This window comes from Leptodactylus fuscus, unplaced genomic scaffold (genome assembly GCF_031893055.1).
Source record: "Leptodactylus fuscus isolate aLepFus1 unplaced genomic scaffold, aLepFus1.hap2 HAP2_SCAFFOLD_344, whole genome shotgun sequence".
Classification (NCBI taxonomy): domain Eukaryota; kingdom Metazoa; phylum Chordata; class Amphibia; order Anura; family Leptodactylidae; genus Leptodactylus; species Leptodactylus fuscus.
In genome coordinates this window covers 71,179-91,086 of record NW_027440367.1, presented here as the reverse complement: position 1 = coordinate 91,086, position 19,908 = coordinate 71,179, and the positions used below count along the sequence as shown (strand labels likewise).

The 19,908-nt window shown below is 46.1% G+C and overlaps 1 protein-coding gene across 1 annotated transcript in view; it reads left to right on the top strand.

Moving 5' to 3' along the window:
* The first annotated feature begins 397 nt into the window (after positions 1-397).
* LOC142187952 (attractin-like protein 1) overlaps positions 398-19,908 on the top strand; it is an 80,719-nt gene continuing 61,208 nt past the window's right edge. The window contains exon 1 of the mRNA XM_075261743.1: positions 398-1,840. Coding sequence (XP_075117844.1) covers positions 1,614-1,840 — 227 coding nt within the window. The 5' untranslated portion in view covers positions 398-1,613. The remainder of the gene's footprint in view (positions 1,841-19,908) is intronic.

Below are 19,908 nucleotides of genomic sequence, written 5' to 3'. Positions count from 1 at the left end.
AGTGTCCGGTGGTCCCAGTGTAGTCTCGGTAGTGCAGTGTCCGGTGGTCCCAGTGCAGTCTCGGTATTGCAGTGTCCGGTGGTCCCAGTGCAGTCTCAGTATTGCAGTGTCCGGTGGTCCCAGTGCAGTCTCGGTATTGCAGTGTCCGGTGGTCCCAGTGCAGTCTCAGTATTGCAGTGTCCGGTGGTCCCAGTGTAGTCTCGGTAGTGCAGTGTCCGGTGGTCCCAGTGCACTCTCGGTGGTGTAGAATCAGGTGGTCCCAGTGTAGTCCCGGTGGTGCAGCGGCCGGTGCTGTGGCTTCTCCCTGGGCCGGGGTCGGTGCTGTGGTCCGGCCTCCGCCTCCTCCTCCTCCCCCGGCCTCTGCACATGCTCCTGGGCTCTTTGTGTCGGGAGGAGGAGGAGGCGGAGGCCGGACCAGCAGCTCCCTCAGCCCCTCATCATCCTCAGCCGGTACCGGGGGCCGAGTCGCCATTCTCCGGGCCCCCATCATCATCTGACCCCCGGGGCCCTGCCGTACTGACCGCTCTGCAGACTGTCGGCTATCGGGAGAGGGAAGGAGTCAGCCCGGAGACTCAGTGACATCGCGACATAACTGGAGCCGACACCCGGAGCCTGTGGAGGATGGAGCCTGGTATCACGACATAACCGGAGTCGCATGCCCGAGCCTGCACTATCCCGACATATCAGAAGCCTGTAGAGAATCCTGTATAGTGTGCTGACACCGCCGGGACCTATGGAGGAGCCCAGAGAAGCAGACTGGATACAGTCGTGACATAGAGGAGTCATATAGAGGAGGTACAGACAGCCTGGGGTATCTAAGCCCTATACAAGGAGCTGCTATATCCAAACCCTATAGAAGGAGCCTATATCCAGCCCTGACACAACCTGATACAAGCAAACCCTATGGAGGAGCCTATAGAAGGAGCCTGGATATAGTCGTGACATAAAGGAGCCATATAGAGGAGATACAGACAGCCGTGGCTGCAATCCCTATAAATAAGTACAGGACCTGTCCAGGAGCCTATAGGTCCCTCCTGCCTGTGTATATGGGGCTTATACCTTGACCTGGAGCCCTATATGACGATTCAGTCACATGACAGCGGAGCCTATATAGCAGCCCGCCATATCTGGACCCTATAGACATATTGCTTCACCCACACCCTAAGGAGAGCCTAGTATATGTCTGTATACATCTGTATAGTATGCCAACATGCAGGTTTACTGTACTCTCTGCTGCCTATATCTTATCTCCTACAGCTGGAACCTATAGACACAGCACTGTCCTCTATAAGGAGGTGCCTGACCCTCTCTCCATATACTGACCCAGGGGTATATCATCTCTGTCTGCAGGTTCATGGGCACTTCACAGCTGGCAAGAAGCAGCTAGGGGGGTGGAGTGGCACAGGAGCTCCTCTATAGTACCTGTATATAGGTGCCCAGACAATACACTGCTGACGCTATATACATGTGGTACTCACGATTGTAGGGTGCCCGACTGACACAAAGCTGTGGTACGGTGTGTAGGTACAGGCACCTAGTGCTCCGGTCATATCTGCCCTGGATGTCAGGGCCCTCCGACTGCTGCTGAAACTCTTAGACTTGGCAGGGCCACTATGCTGTACGGGAGGACGGGGCTAGAAGCCGCCATCATGTGCCCAGGATGCCCAGGAACTTCTCTTCTGAGGTCTGGACTCTTCTACCTACTGCTATTTGCTCACAGCTCCCAGGGACGGGCCTGCGAGAAGAATCCATGCTTCTCCGGACGATGTGTCAACTCTACCTGCGTGTGCGACCCCGGCTGGGTAGGAGAGCAATGTCACCACTGCCAGGGGAGATTCAAGTAAGTGCCCCCTTATCATGTCACTGCCCTCACTGGGCACCACAACCCCAGGCCTAACCCTGACCCCATCCCCAAGTCATGTACAGATACAACCTACCGTACTGTGTACATACATTACTCCAGAGCTGTGCTCACTATTCTGCTGGTCACTGTATGCATACATTACATTACTTATCCTGTATTATACTCCAGAGCTGTGCTCACTATTCTCCTGGTCACTGTATACATACATTACATTACTTATCCTGTATTATACTCCAGAGCTGTGCTCACTATTCTGCCGGTACAGCCACTGTATACATACATTACATTACTTATCCTGTATTATACTCCAGAGCTGTGCTCACTATTCTCCTGGTCACTGTATACATACATTACATTACTTATCCTGTATTATACTCCAGAGCTGTGCTCACTATTCTGCTGGTACAGTCACTTTGTACATACATTACTTATCCTGTATTATACTCCAGAGCTGCGCTCACTATTCTGCTGGTACAGTCACTGTGTACATACATTACATTACTTATCCTGTATTATACTCCAGAGCTGCGCTCACTATTCTGCTGGTACAGTCACTGTGTACATACATTACATTACTTATCCTGTATTATACTCCAGAGCTGCGCTCACTATTCTGCTGGTGCAGTCACTGTGTACATACATTACATTACTTATCCTGTATTATACTCCAGAGCTGCGCTCACTATTCTGCTGGTACAGTCACTGTGTACATACATTACATTACTTATCCTGTATTATACTCCAGAGCTGCGCTCACTATTCTGCTGGTACAGTCACTGTGTACATACATTACATTACTTATCCTGTATTATACTCCAGAGCTGCACTCACTATTCTGCTGGTACAGTCACTGTGTACATACATTACATTACTTATCCTGTATTATACTCCAGAGCTGCGCTCACTATTCTGCTGGTACAGTCACTGTGTACATACATTACATTACTTATCCTGTATTATACTCTAGAGCTGCGCTCACTATTCTGCTGGTCACTGTGTACATACATTACATTACTTATCCTGTATTATACTCCAGAGCTGCGCTCACTATTCTGCTGGTGCAGTCACTGTGTACATACATTACATTACTTATCCTGTATTATACTCCAGAGCTGCGCTCACTATTCTGCTGGTACAGTCACTGTGTACATATATTACATTACTTATCCTGTATTATACTCCAGAGCTGCGCTCACTATTCTGCTGGTGCAGTCACTGTGTACATACATTACATTACTTATCCTGTATTATACTCCAGAGCTGCGCTCACTATTCTGCTGGTACAGTCACTGTGTACATACATTACATTACTTATCCTGTATTATACCCCAGAGCTGTGCTCACTATTCTGCTGGTCACTGTGTACATATATTACATTACTTATCCAGTATTATACTCCAGAGCTGCGCTCACTATTCTGCTGGTTACTGTGTACATACATTGCATTACTTATCCTGTATTATACTCCAGAGCTGCGCTCACTATTCTGCTGGTACAGTCACTGTATACGTATATTACATTACTTATCCTGTATTATACCCCAGAGCTGCGCTCACTATTCTGCTGGTTCAGTCACTGTGTACATACATTACATTACGTATCCTGTATTATATTCCAGAGCTGCGCTCACTATTCTGCTGGTACAGTCACTGTGTACATACATTACATTACTTATCCTGTATTATATTCCAGAGCTGCGCTCACTATTCTGCTGGTACAGTCACTGTGTGCATACATTACATTACTTATCCTGTATTATACTCCAGAGCTGCGCTCACTATTCTGCTGGTACAGTCGCTGTGTACATACATTACATTACTTATCCTGTATTATACTCCAGAGCTGCGCTCACTATTCTGCTGGTGCAGTCACTGTGTACATACATTACATTACTTATCCTGTATTATACTCCAGAGCTGCGCTCACTATTCTGCTGGTACAGTCGCTGTGTACATACATTACATTACTTATCCTGTATTATACTCCAGAGCTGCGCTCACTATTCTGCTGGTGCAGTCACTGTGTACATACATTACATTACTTATCCTGTATTATACTCCAGAGCTGCGCTCACTATTCTGCTGGTACAGTCACTGTGTACATACATTACATTACTTATCCTGTATTATACTCCAGAGCTGCGCTCACTATTCTGCTGGTACAGTCACTGTGTACATGCATTACATTACTTATCCTGTATTATACTCCAGAGCTGCGCTCACTATTCTGTTGGTGCAGTCACTGTGTACATACATTACATTACTTATCCTGTATTATACCCAAGAGCTGCGCTCACTATTCTGCTGGTCACTGTGTACATACATTACATTACTTATCCTGTATTATACCCCAGAGCTGTGCTCACTATTCTGCTGGTCACTGTGTACATGCATTACATTACTTATCCTGTATTATACTCCAGAGCTGCGCTCACTATTCTGCTGGTACAGTCACTGTGTACATATATTACATTACTTATCCAGTATTATACTCCAGAGCTGCGCTCACTATTCTGCTGGTTACTGTGTACATACATTGCATTACTTATCCTGTATTATACTTCAGAGCTGCGCTCACTATTCTGCTGGTACAGTCACTGTGTACATATATTACATTACTTATCCTGTATTATACCCCAGAGCTGCGCTCACTATTCTGCTGGTTCAGTCACTGTGTACATACATTACATTACTTATCCTGTATTATACTCCAGAGCTGCGCTCACTATTCTGCTGGTACAGTCACTGTGTACATACATTACATTACTTATCCTGTATTATACTCCAGAGCTGCGCTCACTATTCTGCTGGAACAGTCACTGTGTACATACATTACATTACTTATCCTGTATTATACTCCAGAGCTGCGCTCACTATTCTGCTGGTACAGTCACTATGTACATACATTACATTACTTATCCTGTATTATACCCCAGAGCTGCGCTCACTATTCTGCTGGTACAGTCACTATGTACATACATTACATTACTTATCCTGTATTATACTCCAGAGCTGCGCTCAGTATTCTGCTGGTGCAGTCACTGTGTACATACATTACTTATCCTGTATTATACTCCAGAGCTGCGCTCACTATTCTGCTGGTACAGTCACTGTGTACATACATTACATTACTTATCCTGTATTATACTCCAGAGCTGCGCTCACTATTCTGCTGGAACAGTCACTGTGTACATACATTACATTACTTATCCTGTATTATACTCCAGAGCTGCGCTCACTATTCTGCTGGTACAGTCACTGTGTACATACATTACATTACTTATCCTGTATTATACTCCAGAGCTGCGCTCACTATTCTGCTGGAACAGTCACTGTGTACATACATTACATTACTTATCCTGTATTATACCCCAGAGCTGCGCTCACTATTCTGCTGGTACAGTCACTATGTACATACATTACATTACTTATCCTGTATTATACTCCAGAGCTGCGCTCAGTATTCTGCTGGTGCAGTCACTGTGTACATACATTACTTATCCTGTATTATACTCCAGAGCTGCGCTCACTATTCTGCTGGTCTAGTCACTGTGTACATACATTACATTACTTATCCTGTATTATACTCCAGAGCTGCGCTCACTATTCTGCTGGTACAGTCACTGTGTACATACATTACATTACTTATCCTGTATTATACCCCAGAGCTGCGCTCACTATTCTGCTGGTACAGTCACTATGTACATACATTACATTACTTATCCTGTATTATACTCCAGAGCTGCGCTCACTATTCTTCTGGTGCAGTCACTGTGTACATACATTACATTACTTATCCTGTATTATACTCCAGAGCTGCGCTCACTATTCTGCTGGTCACTGTGTACATACATTACATTACTTATCCTGTATTATACTCCAGAGCTGCGCTCACTATTCTGCTGGTGCAGTCACTGTGTACATACATTACATTACTTATCCTGTATTATACCCCAGAGCTGCGCTCACTATTCTGCTGGTACAGTCACTGTGTACATACATTACTTATCCTGTATTATACTCCAGAGCTGCGCTCACTATTCTGCTGGTACAGTCACTATGTACATACATTACATTACTTATCCTGTATTATACTCCAGAGCTGCGCTCAGTATTCTGCTGGTGCAGTCACTGTGTACATACATTACATTACTTATCCTGTATTATACTCCAGAGCTGCGCTCACTATTCTGCTGGTACAGTCACTGTGTACATACATTACATTACTTATCCTGTATTATACTCCAGAGCTGCGCTCACTATTCTGCTGGTACAGTCACGGTGTACATACATTACATTACTTATCCTGTATTATACTCCAGAGCTGCGCTTACTATTCTGCTGGTACAGTCACTGTGTACATACATTACATTACTTATCCTGTATTATACCCCAGAGCTGCGCTCACTATTCTGCTGGTACAGTCACTGTGTACATACATTACATTACTTATCCTGTATTATACTCCAGAGCTGCGCTCACTATTCTGCTGGTCACTGTGTACATACATTACATTACTTATCCTGTATTATACTCCAGAGCTGCGCTCACTATTCTGCTGGTGCAGTCACTGTGTACATACATTACATTACTTATCCTGTATTATACCCCAGAGCTGCGCTCACTATTCTGCTGGTACAGTCACTGTGTACATACATATAATACAGGATAAGTAATGTAATGTATGTACACAGTGACTGTACCAGCAGAATAGTGAGCGCAGCTCTGGGGTATAATACAGGATAAGTAATGTAATGTATGTACACAGTGACTGTACCAGCAGAATAGTGAGCGCAGCTCTGGAGTATAATACAGGATAAGTAATGTAATGTATGTACACAGTGACTGCACCAGCAGAATAGTGAGCGCAGCTCTGGAGTATAATACAGGATAAGTAATGTAATGTACGTACACAGCGACTGTACCAGCAGAATAGTGAGCGCAGCTCTGGAGTATAATACAGGATAAGTAATGTAATGTACGTACACAGCGACTGTACCAGCAGAATAGTGAGCGCAGCTCTGGAGTATAATACAGGATAAGTAATGTAATGTATGTACACAGTGACTGCACCAGCAGAATAGTGAGCGCAGCTCTGGAGTATAATACAGGATAAGTAATGTAATGTATGTACACGGTGACTGTACCAGCAGAATAATGAGCGCAGCTCTGGAGTATAATACAGGATAAGTAATGTAATGTATGTACACAGTGACTGCACCAGCAGAATAGTGAGCGCAGCTCTGGAGTATAATACAGGATAAGTAATGTAATGTATGTACACAGTGACCAGCAGAATAGTGAGCGCAGCTCTGGAGTATAATACAGGATAAGTAATGTAATGTATGTACACAATGACTGTACCAGCAGAATAGTGAGCGCAGCTCTGGAGTATAATACAGGATAAGTAATGTAATGTATGTACACAGTGACTGCACCAGCAGAATAGTGAGCGCAGCTCTGGAGTATAATACGGGATAAGTAATGTAATGTATGTACACAGTGACTCTACCAGCAGAATAGTGAGCGCAGCTCTGGAGTATAATACAGGATAAGTAATGTAATGTATGTACACAGTGACTGTACCAGCAGAATAGTGAGCGCAGCTCTGGGGTATAATACAGGATAAGTAATGTAATGTATGTACACAGTGACTGTACCAGCAGAATAATGAGCGCAGCTCTGGAGTATAATACGGGATAAGTAATGTAATGTATGTACACAGTGACTGTACCAGCAGAATAATGAGCGCAGCTCTGGAGTATAATACGGGATAAGTAATGTAATGTATGTACACAGTGACTGTACCAGCAGAATAATGAGCGCAGCTCTGGAGTATAATACAGGATAAGTAATGTAATGTATGTACACAGTGACTGTACCAGCAGAATAGTGAGCGCAGCTCTGGAGTATAATACAGGATAAGTAATGTAATGTATGTACACAGTGACTGTATCAGCACAATAGTGAGCGCAGCTCTGGAGTATAATACAGGATAAGTAATGTAATGTATGTACACAGTGACTGTACCAGCAGAATAGTGAGCGCAGCTCTGGAGTATAATACAGGATAAGTAATGTAATGTATGTACACAGTGACCAGCAGAATAGTGAACGCAGCTCTGGAGTATAATACAGGATAAGTAATGTAATGTATGTACAGAGTGACTGTACCAGCAGAATAGTGAGCGCAGCTCTGGAATATAATACAGGATACGTAATGTAATGTATGTACACAGTGACCAGCAGAATAGTGAACGCAGCTCTGGAGTATAATACAGGATAAGTAATGTAATGTATGTACACAGCGACTGTACCAGCAGAATAGTGAGCGCAGCTCTGGAGTATAATACAGGATAAGTAATGTAATGTATGTACACAGTGACTGTACCAGCAGAATAGTGAGCGCAGCTCTGGAGTATAATACAGGATAAGTAATGTAATGTATGTACACAGTGACCAGCAGAATAGTGAGCGCAGCTCTGGAGTATAATACAGGATAAGTAATGTAATGTATGTACACAGTGACTGTACCAGCAGAATAGTGAGCGCAGCTCTGGAGTATAATACGGGATAAGTAATGTAATGTATGTACACAGTAACTGCACCAGCAGAATAGTGAGCGCAGCTCTGGAGTATAATACAGGATAAGTAATGTAATGTATATACACAGTGACTGCACCAGCAGAATAGTGAGCGCAGCTCTGGAGTATAATACAGGATAAGTAATGTAATGTATGTACACAGTAACTGCACCAGCAGAATAGTGAGCACAGCTCTGGAATATAATACAGGATAAGTAATGTAATGTATGTACGCAATGACTGTACCAGCAGAATACTGAACGCAGCTCTGGAGTATAATACAGGATAAGTAATCTAATGTATGTACACAGTGACTGTACCAGCAGAATAGTGAGCGCAGCTCTGGAGTATAATACAGGATAAGTAATGTAATGTATGTACACCGTGACTGTACCAGCAGAATAGTGAGTGCAGCTCTGGAGTATAATACAGGATAAGTAATGTAATGTATGTACACAGCGACTGCACCAGCAGAATAGTGAGCGCAGCTCTGGAGTATAATACAGGATAAGTAATGTAATGTATGTTCACAGTAACTGCACCAGCAGAATAGTGAGCGCATCTCTGGAGTATAATACAGGATAAGTAATGTAATGTATGTACACAGTGACTGTACCAGCAGAATAGTGAGCGCAGCTCTGGAGTATAATACAGGATAAGTAATGTAATGTATGTACACAGTGAGTGCACCAGCAGAATAGTGAGCGCAGCTCTGGAGTATAATACAGGATAAGTAATGTAATGTATGTACACAGTGACTGCACCAGCAGAATAGTGAGCGCAGCTCTGGAGTATAATACAGGATAAGTAATGTAATGTATGTACACAGTGACTGTTCCAGCAGAATAGTGAGCGCAGCTCTGGAGTATAATACAGGATAAGTAATGTAATTTATGTACACAGTGACTGTTCCAGCAGAATAGTGAGCGCAGCTCTGGAGTATAATACAGGATAAGTAATGTAATGTATGTACACAGTGACTGTTCCAGCAGAATAGTGAGCGCAGCTCTGGAGTATAATACAGGATAAGTAATGTAATGTATGTACACAGTGACTGCACCAGCAGAATAGTGAGCGCAGCTCTGGAGTATAATACAGGATAAGTAATGTAATGTATGTACACAATGACTGTACCAGCAGAATAGTGAGCGCAGCTCTGGGGTATAATACAGGATAAGTAATGTAATGTATGTACACAGTGACTGTACCAGCAGAATAGTGAGTGCAGCTCTGGAGTATAATACAGCATAAGTAATGTAATGTATGTACACAGTGACTGTACCAGCAGAATAGTGAGTGCAGCTCTGGAGTATAATACAGGATAAGTAATGTAATGTATGTACACAGTGACTGTACCAGCAGAATAGTGAGCGCAGCTCTGGAGTATAATACAGGATAAGTAATGTAATGTATGTACACAGTGACTGTACCAGCAGAATAGTGAGCGCAGCTCTGGAGTATAATACAGGATAAGTAATGTAATGTATGTACACAGTGACTGCACCAGCAGAATAGTGAGCGCAGCTCTGGAGTATAATACAGGATAAGTAATGTAATGTATGTACACAGTGACTGTACCAGCAGAATAGTGAGCGCAGCTCTGGGGTATAATACAGGATAAGTAATGTAATGTATGTACACAGTGACTGTACCAGCAGAATAGTGAGCGCAGCTCTGGAGTATAATACAGGATAAGTAATGTAATGTATGTACACAGTGACTGTACCAGCAGAATAGTGAGCGCAGCTCTGGAGTATAATACAGGATAAGTAATGTAATGTATGTACACAGTGACCAGCAGAATAGTGAGCGTAGCTCTGGAGTATAATACAGGATAAGTAATGTAATGTATGTACACAGTGACCAGCAGAATAGTGAGCGTAGCTCTGGAGTATAATACAGGATAAGTAATGTAATGTATGTACACAGTGACTGTACCAGCAGAATAGTGAGCGCAGCTCTGGAGTATAATACAGGATAAGTAATGTAATGTATGTACACAGTGACTGTACCAGCAGAATAGTGAGCGCAGCTCTGGAGTATAATACAGGATAAGTAATGTAATGTATGTACACAGTGACTGTACCAGCAGAATAGTGAGCGCAGCTCTGGAGTATAATACAGGATAAGTAATGTAATGTATGTACACAGTGACTGTACCAGCAGAATAGTGAGCGCAGCTCTGGAGTATAATACAGGATAAGTAATGTAATGTAATGTATGTACACAGTGACTGTACCAGCAGAATAGTGAGCGCAGCTCTGGAGTATAATACTGGATAAGTAATGTAATGTATGTACACGGTGTCTATGTGTCTGTGGTTGTAGTGTCCATGTTTCTGGTGTCCGTGGTCCTAGTGTCTGTAGTTCTGTTGTCTGTGGTGTTAGTGTCTATGTGTCTGTGACCCCAGTGTCCTTGCCTAGTGTCCATGTAAAGGAAAAACCAGCAACTCTCCAAAAGTGAATAAAATATAACTTTTACTTCAATTTATAAAAATATATAATGATACAAAGTGAGAAGAAAAATTAATAAGGAGGGGGCCACACGGTGGCTCAGTGGTTAGCACTGCAGCCTTGCAGCACTGGAGTCCTGGTGTTCAAATCCCGCCAAGGGCAGAAAACCATCTGTAAGGAGTTTGTATGTTCTCCCCGTGTTTGCATGGATTTCCATCCCATATTCCAAAAAGACAGACTGATAGGGAAAAAAAATGTACATTGTGATCTCTATGTGGGGCTCACAAGCTGCATAAAAAAGCCACTGATGCGTGATGAACTATGCTTTGATAAAGAGTAGCGTTTTTATGTGTTTTTTTTCTTATCATTTTTTCTTGTCACTTTGTATCATTATATATTTTTATAATTTGAAGTAAAAGTTATATTTTATTCACATTTGGAGAGTTGCTAGTTTTTCCCGTTTTTTTCCTTTGGATTACTTTACTCTCCTAAATCCAGAGTAATAAGGCTCCATTCACACAGAGTAACGTTGGCGTTTTTTGTGCTTATTTTGTGCTTACTTTGGCACATAGTGCCGCGTATACGCCGCGTTTTTGCCACGCTATTTTGCTGTCGCGTTGAACGGCGCAAACGCGGCGTATACGTGGCGTTTACGCGGCGCTATGTGCCAAAATAAGCACAAAATGAGCACAAAAAACGCCAACGTTACTCTGTGTGAATGGAGCCTTAACTGTGCACCCCGAAGTGAAAGTTCCTGGGATCTATTGATATCAGAAGGTGATCCTCGATACCTCTTTTTCTTGCGATCTATTGTCCATGTGTCTGGTGTATGTGGTCCTAGTGTCTCGTTCTGGTGTCCGCGGTCTTAGTGTCTGTAGTTCTGGTGTCCGCGGTCCTAGTGTCCATGTGTCTGGTGACCGTGGTCCTAGTGTCCATGTGTCTGTGGTCCTAGTATCTGTGCTTCTAGTGTCCGTGGTCCTAGTGTCTATAGTTCTGCTGTCTGTAGTTCTGGTGTCCGTGGTCCTAGTGTCCATGGTCCTAGTATCTGTAGTTCTGGTGTCTGTGGTCCTAGTGTCCATGTGTCTGGTGTCCGTGGTCCTAGTGTCTAGTTCTGGTGTCTGTGGTCCTAGTGTCGGTAGTTCTGGTGTCCGTTGTCCTAGTGTCCATGTGTCTGGTGTCTGTGGTCCTAGTGTCCATGTGTCTGTGGTCCTAATGTCCATGTGTCTGGTGTCCGTGGTCCTAGTGTCTTGTTCTGGTGTCCGTGGTCCTAGTGTCCATGTGTATGGTGTCTGTGGTCCTAGTGTCCATGTGTCTGGTGTCCATGGTTCTAGTGTCTAGTTCTGGTGTCCGTGGTCCTAGTGTCCATGTGTCTGGTGTCCGTGGTCCTAGTGTCTAGTTCTGGTGTCCGTGGTCCTAGTGTCCATGTGTCTGGTGTCCGTGGTCCTAGTGTCTAGTTCTGGTGTCCGTGGTCCTAGTGTCCATGTGTCTGGTGTCCATGGTCCTAGTGTCTAGTTCTGGTGTCCGTGGTCCTAGTGTCCATGTGTCTGGTGTCTGTGGTCCTAGTGTCCATGTGTCTGGTGTCTGTGGTCCTAGTGTCCATGTGTCTGGTGTCTGTGGTCCTAGTGTCCATGTGTCTGGTGTCCATGGTTCTAGTGTCTAGTTCTGGTGTCTGTGGTCCTAGTGTCCATGTGTCTGGTGTCCGTGGTCCTAGTGTCTAGTTCTGGTGTCCGTGGTCCTAGTGTCCATGTGTCTGGTGTCTGTGGTCCTAGTGTCCATGTGTCTGGTGTCTGTGGTCCTAGTGTCCATGTGTCTGGTGTCCGTGGTCCTAGTGTCTAGTTCTGGTGTCCGTGGTCCTATTGTCCATGTGTCTGGTGTCCGTGGTCCTAGTGTCCATGTGTCTGGTGTCTGTGGTCCTAGTGTCCATGTGTCTGGTGTCTGTGGTCCTAGTGTCCATGTGTCTGGTGTCTGTGGTCCTAGTGTCCATGTGTCTGGTGTCTGTGGTCCTAGTGTCTAGTTCTGGTGTCTGTGGTCCTAGTGTCCATGTGTCTGGTGTCCGTGGTCCTAGTGTCCATGTGTCTGGTGTCTGTGGTCCTAGTGTCCATGTGTCTGTGGTCCTAGTGTCCATGTGTCTGGTGTCTGTGGTCCTAGTGTCCATGTGTCTGGTGTCTGTGGTCCTAGTGTCCATGTGTCTGGTGTCTGTGGTCCTAGTGTCCATGTGTCTGGTGTCTGTGGTCCTAGTGTCCATGTGTCTGGTGTCCGTGGTCCTAGTGTCTAGTTCTGGTGTCCGTGGTCCTAGTGTCCAGTACCCTGAGTTCTGGTGTTCAGGGTCCACATGTCTGAGGTCCTGGTGCGGTATTTTGATATAGTCTTCAGGGTCTTATTTTTGGATGTCCTTGCCCCATTTTCAGGTGTAAATAGACTGATGCAGGCCCCACCGCGCCCTTTGTCTTCTGGGTTTGTCGCCTTTCGCTCGTCCGCAGCTTTCACGCCCTGCCTGGCATTTTCATTTGACCTTTCTTAGATGAGTCTGTCAGCTGGCAAGTAAAGAGGGCGAGGAGTCTGCGAGCGCGCCAAAGCTGCCGATTTTATTATCTTCAGAAGAATCTACTGTCTATTTCTGAAGACGGATCGTGGCAAGTATGTGGCGGTATTCCACCCTAGCCACAGGGCACACACGAGCCAATGGTGCTACAGGGCTACTGCTCCCAATATATGTATTCCCATGTATGGCATGTGAACCTGCAGGACCCCCATCTATCTGGGGGATGGTGTCCCCAATCCTCACTGCACTGTAAGGAGGGTGCACTGCGCAGGGACGACTGCTCGCCACTCATTTAGGGGAAGGGGGGCAGTGATAAGTCACCGCTAGTTTCCATGGAGATTGCTGATCCCGCCTCTCCTTATTCTGGGAATATTCCTGGAGGAAGCCAATAGTAATGGTGCCATGCTTTACACTGCAGCCACAACATGTGTCCTGTATACACAGGAGGTGATATACAGTATATATATATGTATATGAAGCTCCGCCTTCTGCTCAGTTCCACACCATGCTTTACACTGCAGCCACAACATGTGTCCTGTATACACAGGAGGTGATATACAGTATATATATATGTATATGAAGCTCCGCCTTATACTCAGTTCCACACCATGCTTTACACTGCAGCCACAACATGTGTCCTGTATACACAGGAGGTGATATACAGTATATATATATGTATATGAAGCTCCGCCTTCTGCTCAGTTCCACACCATGCTTTACACTGCAGCCACAACATGTGTCCTGTATACACAGGAGGTGATATACAGTATATATATATATATGTATATGAAGCTCCGCCTTCTGCTCAGTTCCACACCATGCTTTACACTGCAGCTCTGGTCAGTGACTCCAGCCTAGCTGCATTGTCTGTGGTCGCACACTACTGGGCCCCTGATGGGGTGATCAGCGGCGTCCTGGGGGTGCGGAGAGAATGGCAGGTCAGCGGGCGCTGGGATCCAGTGGTAATGGTGGGCGTGAAGGGTCTGACGCTTCCTGCAGTGAGTGATGGGTGAGATGGGCGATCATCAGCCGCCCGCTCAGCCCAGGGAAAGTGAAATCCTGCAATCCTCCGGAAGATGGTCAGTGCTCATGTCTGAGGAGACAGCGCCCCCACCTATCACTGGCAGAGCGGGGTAGGGGCTGTCATGTTTGGTTATAGCACAGTGCCAGCATATGGATGCCAGGCTGTGGATACCCGTCTGCCACTGGACTCCCCACAGGGTTAACCCATTAATAGCTCTGCCCCAGATGTCACAGGAGGTGCAATATCATTGTAGGCAGCAGCACAGAGTATTTCAGGAGAAGAGTGTACTGATCTTGTAAGGTTCAGGGTGCCCAGCAGCACAGAGTATTTCAGGAGAGTAGTGCTGACATGACTTGTGTGCTGGGCCTCTCAGGGGTCTGGGAAAGCTGGCTGAGAATGTGAGTGATTTTGGTTTTGCGCCCTGGCTCTCTCCTATGGCGTCCGGCGTTATCGGCCATCTTGTCTGCTTATAATTAAAGAGATGGCGGCGTCTAATTCCAGGGCCGTTTCCTGCAGGGCTGAGACATTCATTGCGTCTTCTCCATCAGTCACATCCAGAGCTGCGTGCACAATTCTACACTGCTCGGTCTGTCATCTGCCCACAATGCATTGCTCTAGTCTGGAATGTGGCAGAATAGTGAGCGCAGCTCTGGAGGTGAGGCCTGATGTAAGAGCCCCTTTGTAGTCTTTGTTGGGATGATATATATATATATATATATATACTCATCTCATTCCAGTAATGTCAGCGAGGTCTCCGGGGACGAGGGGCTGACCATCCACAGTCACCTCCATATGTTCACCGGTCGCCCATCACTGCTTTCAGCACTACTACTCCCAGCATGCTCCGCTTTCTGTTGCCGGTGTTTTTACACGTGTGTCCGTCTCGCATAGTATGGGTGGTTACCATAGAAACCAAGACCTCGCTGCGGCGTGGCGCCATATAGTGACAGGGACTTCTGTGAGATTGCTATTGTGATGGTGGCGACAATATTCCCATTCACTGACAGCAAGCAGAGCGCTTGTAGAATTGACTCCTCACTCCTGCGAAGTGCCCATGTCAGACTAGAGTGATACATTGTATACAGATACCGCACTACACTATACACAGTATACTCCAGTCACCACCAAAGCTGCATTCAGAACTCTCCGCTTTCCCTTATCATGACGTCATTAGTTGTTGGGTGACCTGACAGACACAGCTGACTCCTGTCACCCCCAGAGCTGCAGTCTCACTTCTGCTGGTTGTCAGCATTATTCTCTAGGTCTTCCACATTTTGGGCTGTATACGCCGGGTACATCTGCCCCACTATCTCCAGGATACATCTAGTGGAAGCACAGCCAGGAAGTGTTGTCATGGGGGCAGCGGACGCCTCAAACCTATAATCTCAAACAACTTGGCCTAGAGTAGAGATTTGTAGAGATTACTGTGAGTAACCTGTCTGCTGTGTATATCACGTGTCTGGTCGCCATGTGCGCCGTGTATCGCGTGTCACCGCCGCAGGCGCCTCTTATAATTGGCTGGAGATGTGAAGTTTATTTAGGGCGATCAATGGAAGAAAAGAGCGCAAGGTGCGAGAGAATGTGAATGATTGATGTGGGTGGAGGGCGGAGCTGCTCCGCAGGGGAGGGGCCCTACAGAGTGTTAGCCCCGCCCCTCAGAGCAGTCAGTGACCTCTATAATGCGGGGGTCATTGTGGATTATCTGTTACTTTGTAGCTCTGATTATTCTCATAGGTTGCTGGGGGCCCGGGGCCCTTGTCTAATGCTCGGCACTCTCATAATTACTTATTCCTGATTTGTGTCCGGGCCCAGCGCCTGATCGCGGATCCAGGGTCACAAACATATAGGAAAATCTTCATCAGCTCCAAACGACAGCCAAGAAATAAGTGCTGGACAGAGAATTCATACAGAGGGTGTGCCGAGCCCGCTATACTGTGAGCGGAGTGATGTCATACCTCTGTACTGTGAGCGGAGTGATGTCATACCTCTGTACTGCGAGCGGAGTGATGTCATACCTCTGTACTGTGAGCGGAGTGATGTCATACCTCTGTACTGCGAGCGGAGTGATGTCATACCTCTGTACTGTGAGCGGAGTGATGTCATATCTCTATACTGCGAGCGGAGTGATGTCATACCTCTGTACTGCGAGCGGAGTGATGTCATACCTCTGTACTGCGAGCGGAGTGATGTCATATCTCTGTACTGTGAGCGGAGTGATGTCATATCTCTGTACTGTGAGCGGAGTGATGTCATACCTCTGTACTGTGAGCGGAGTGATGTCATACCTCTGTACTGCGAGCGGAGTGATGTCATACCTCTGTACTGCGAGCGGAGTGATGTCATACCTCTGTACTGCGAGCGGAGTGATGTCATACCTCTGTACTGCGAGCGGAGTGATGTCATACCTCTATACTGCGAGCGGAGTGATGTCATACCTCTGTACTGCGAGCGGAGTGATGTCATATCTCTATACTGTGAGCGGAGTGATGTCATATCTCTGTACTGTGAGCGGAGTGATGTCATACCTCTGTACTGCGAGCGGAGTGATGTCATATCTCTGTACTGTGAGCGGAGTGATGTCATACCTCTGTACTGCGAGCGGAGTGATGTCATATCTCTGTACTGTGAGCGGAGTGATGTCATACCTCTATACTGCGAGCGGAGTGATGTCATATCTCTATACTGTGAGCGGAGTGATGTCATATCATTGTACTGTGAGCGGAGTGATGTCATACCTCTATACTATGAGCGGAGTGATGTCATACCTCTATACTGTGAGCGGAGTGATGTCATACCTCTGTACTGCGAGCGGAGTGATGTCATACCTCTATACTGCGAGCGGAGTGATGTCATACCTCTGTACTGTGAGCGGAGTGATGTCATACCTCTGTACTGCGAGCGGAGTGATGTCATACCTCTGTACTGCGAGCGGAGTGATGTCATATCTCTGTACTGTGAGCGGAGTGATGTCATATCTCTATACTGTGAGCGGAGTGATGTCATACCTCTGTACTGCGAGCGGAGTGATGTCATATCTCTGTACTGTGAGCGGAGTGATGTCATACCTCTATACTGCGAGCGGAGTGATGTCATATCTCTATACTGTGAGCGGAGTGATGTCATATCATTGTACTGTGAGCGGAGTGATGTCATACCTCTATACTATGAGCGGAGTGATGTCATACCTCTATACTGTGAGCGGAGTGATGTCATATCTCTGTACTGTGAGCGGAGTGATGTCATACCTCTGTACTGCGAGCGGAGTGATGTCATATCTCTGTACTGTGAGCGGAGTGATGTCATACCTCTATACTGCGAGCGGAGTGATGTCATATCTCTATACTGTGAGCGGAGTGATGTCATATCATTGTACTGTGAGCGGAGTGATGTCATACCTCTATACTATGAGCGGAGTGATGTCATACCTCTATACTGTGAGCGGAGTGATGTCATACCTCTGTACTGCGAGCGGAGTGATGTCATACCTCTATACTGCGAGCGGAGTGATGTCATACCTCTGTACTGTGAGCGGAGTGATGTCATACCTCTGTACTGTGAGCGGAGTGATGTCATACCTCTGTACTGCGAGCGGAGTGATGTCATATCTCTGTACTGTGAGCGGAGTGATGTCATGTCTCTATACTGTGAGCGGAGTGATGTCATACCTCTGTACTGCGAGCGGAGTGATGTCATACCTCTATACTGCGAGCGGAGTGATGTCATACCTCTGTACTGTGAGCGGAGTGAAGTCATACCTCTGTACTGCGAGCGGAGTGATGTCATACCTCTGTACTGTGAGCGGAGTGATGTCATATCTCTGTACTGTGAGCGGAGTGATGTCATACCTCTGTACTGTGAGCGGAGTGATGTCATACCTCTGTACTGTGAGCGGAGTGATGTCATACCTCTATACTGCGAGCGGAGTGATGTCATATCTCTATACTGCGAGCGGAGTGATGTCATATCTCTATACTGTGAGCGGAGTGATGTCATATCTCTATACTGTGAGCGGAGTGATGTCATACCTCTGTACTGTGAGCGGAGTGATGTCATACCTCTGTACTGCGAGCGGAGTGATGTCATACCTCTGTACTGCGAGCGGAGTGATGTCATACCTCTGTACTGCGAGCGGAGTGATGTCATACCTCTGTACTGCGAGCGGAGTGATGTCATACCTCTGTACTGCGAGCGGAGTGATGTCATACCTCTGTACTGCGAGCGGAGTGATGTCATATCTCTATACTGCGAGCGGAGTGATGTCATACCTCTATACTGCGAGCGGAGTGATGTCATGTCTCTATACTGCGAGCGGAGTGATGTCATACCTCTATACTGCGAGCGGAGTGATGTCATGTCTCTATACTGCGAGCGGAGTGATGTCATACCTCTATACTGCGAGCGGAGTGATGTCATACCTCTATACTGCGAGCGGAGTGAAGTCATGTCTCTATACTGTGAGCGGAGTGATGTCATATCTCTATACTGCGAGCGGAGTGATGTCATATCTCTATACTGTGAGCGGAGTGATGTCATATCATTGTACTGTGAGCGGAGTGATGTCATACCTCTATACTATGAGCGGAGTGATGTCATATCTCTATACTGTGAGCGGAATGATGTCATATCTCTATACTGTGAGCGAAGTGATGTCATACCTCTATACTGCGAGCGGAGTGATGTCATATCTCTATACTGTGAGCGGAGTGATGTCATATCTCTATACTGCGAGCGGAGTGATGTCATACCTCTGTACTGCGAGCGGAGTGATGTCATACCTCTGTACTGCGAGCGGAGTGATGTCATACCTCTGTACTGCGAGCGGAGTGATGTCATATCTCTATACTGCGAGCGGAGTGATGTCATACCTCTATACTGCGAGCGGAGTGATGTCATGTCTCTATACTGCGAGCGGAGTGATGTCATACCTCTATACTGCGAGCGGAGTGATGTCATGTCTCTATACTGCGAGCGGAGTGATGTCATGTCTCTATACTGCGAGCGGAGTGATGTCATACCTCTATACTGCGAGCGGAGTGAAGTCATGTCTCTATACTGTGAGCGGAGTGATGTCATATCTCTATACTGCGAGCGGAGTGATGTCATATCTCTATACTGTGAGCGGAGTGATGTCATATCATTGTACTGTGAGCGGAGTGATGTCATACCTCTATACTATGAGCGGAGTGATGTCATATCTCTATACTGTGAGCGGAATGATGTCATACCTCTATACTGCGAGCGGAGTGATGTCATATCTCTATACTGTGAGCGGAGTGATGTCATATCTCTATACTGTGAGCGGAGTGATGTCATACCTCTATACTGTGAGCGAAGTGATGTCATACCTCTATACTGCGAGCGGAGTGATGTCATATCTCTATACTGTGAGCGGAGTGATGTCATATCTCTATACTGCGAGCGGAGTGATGTCATACCTCTATAC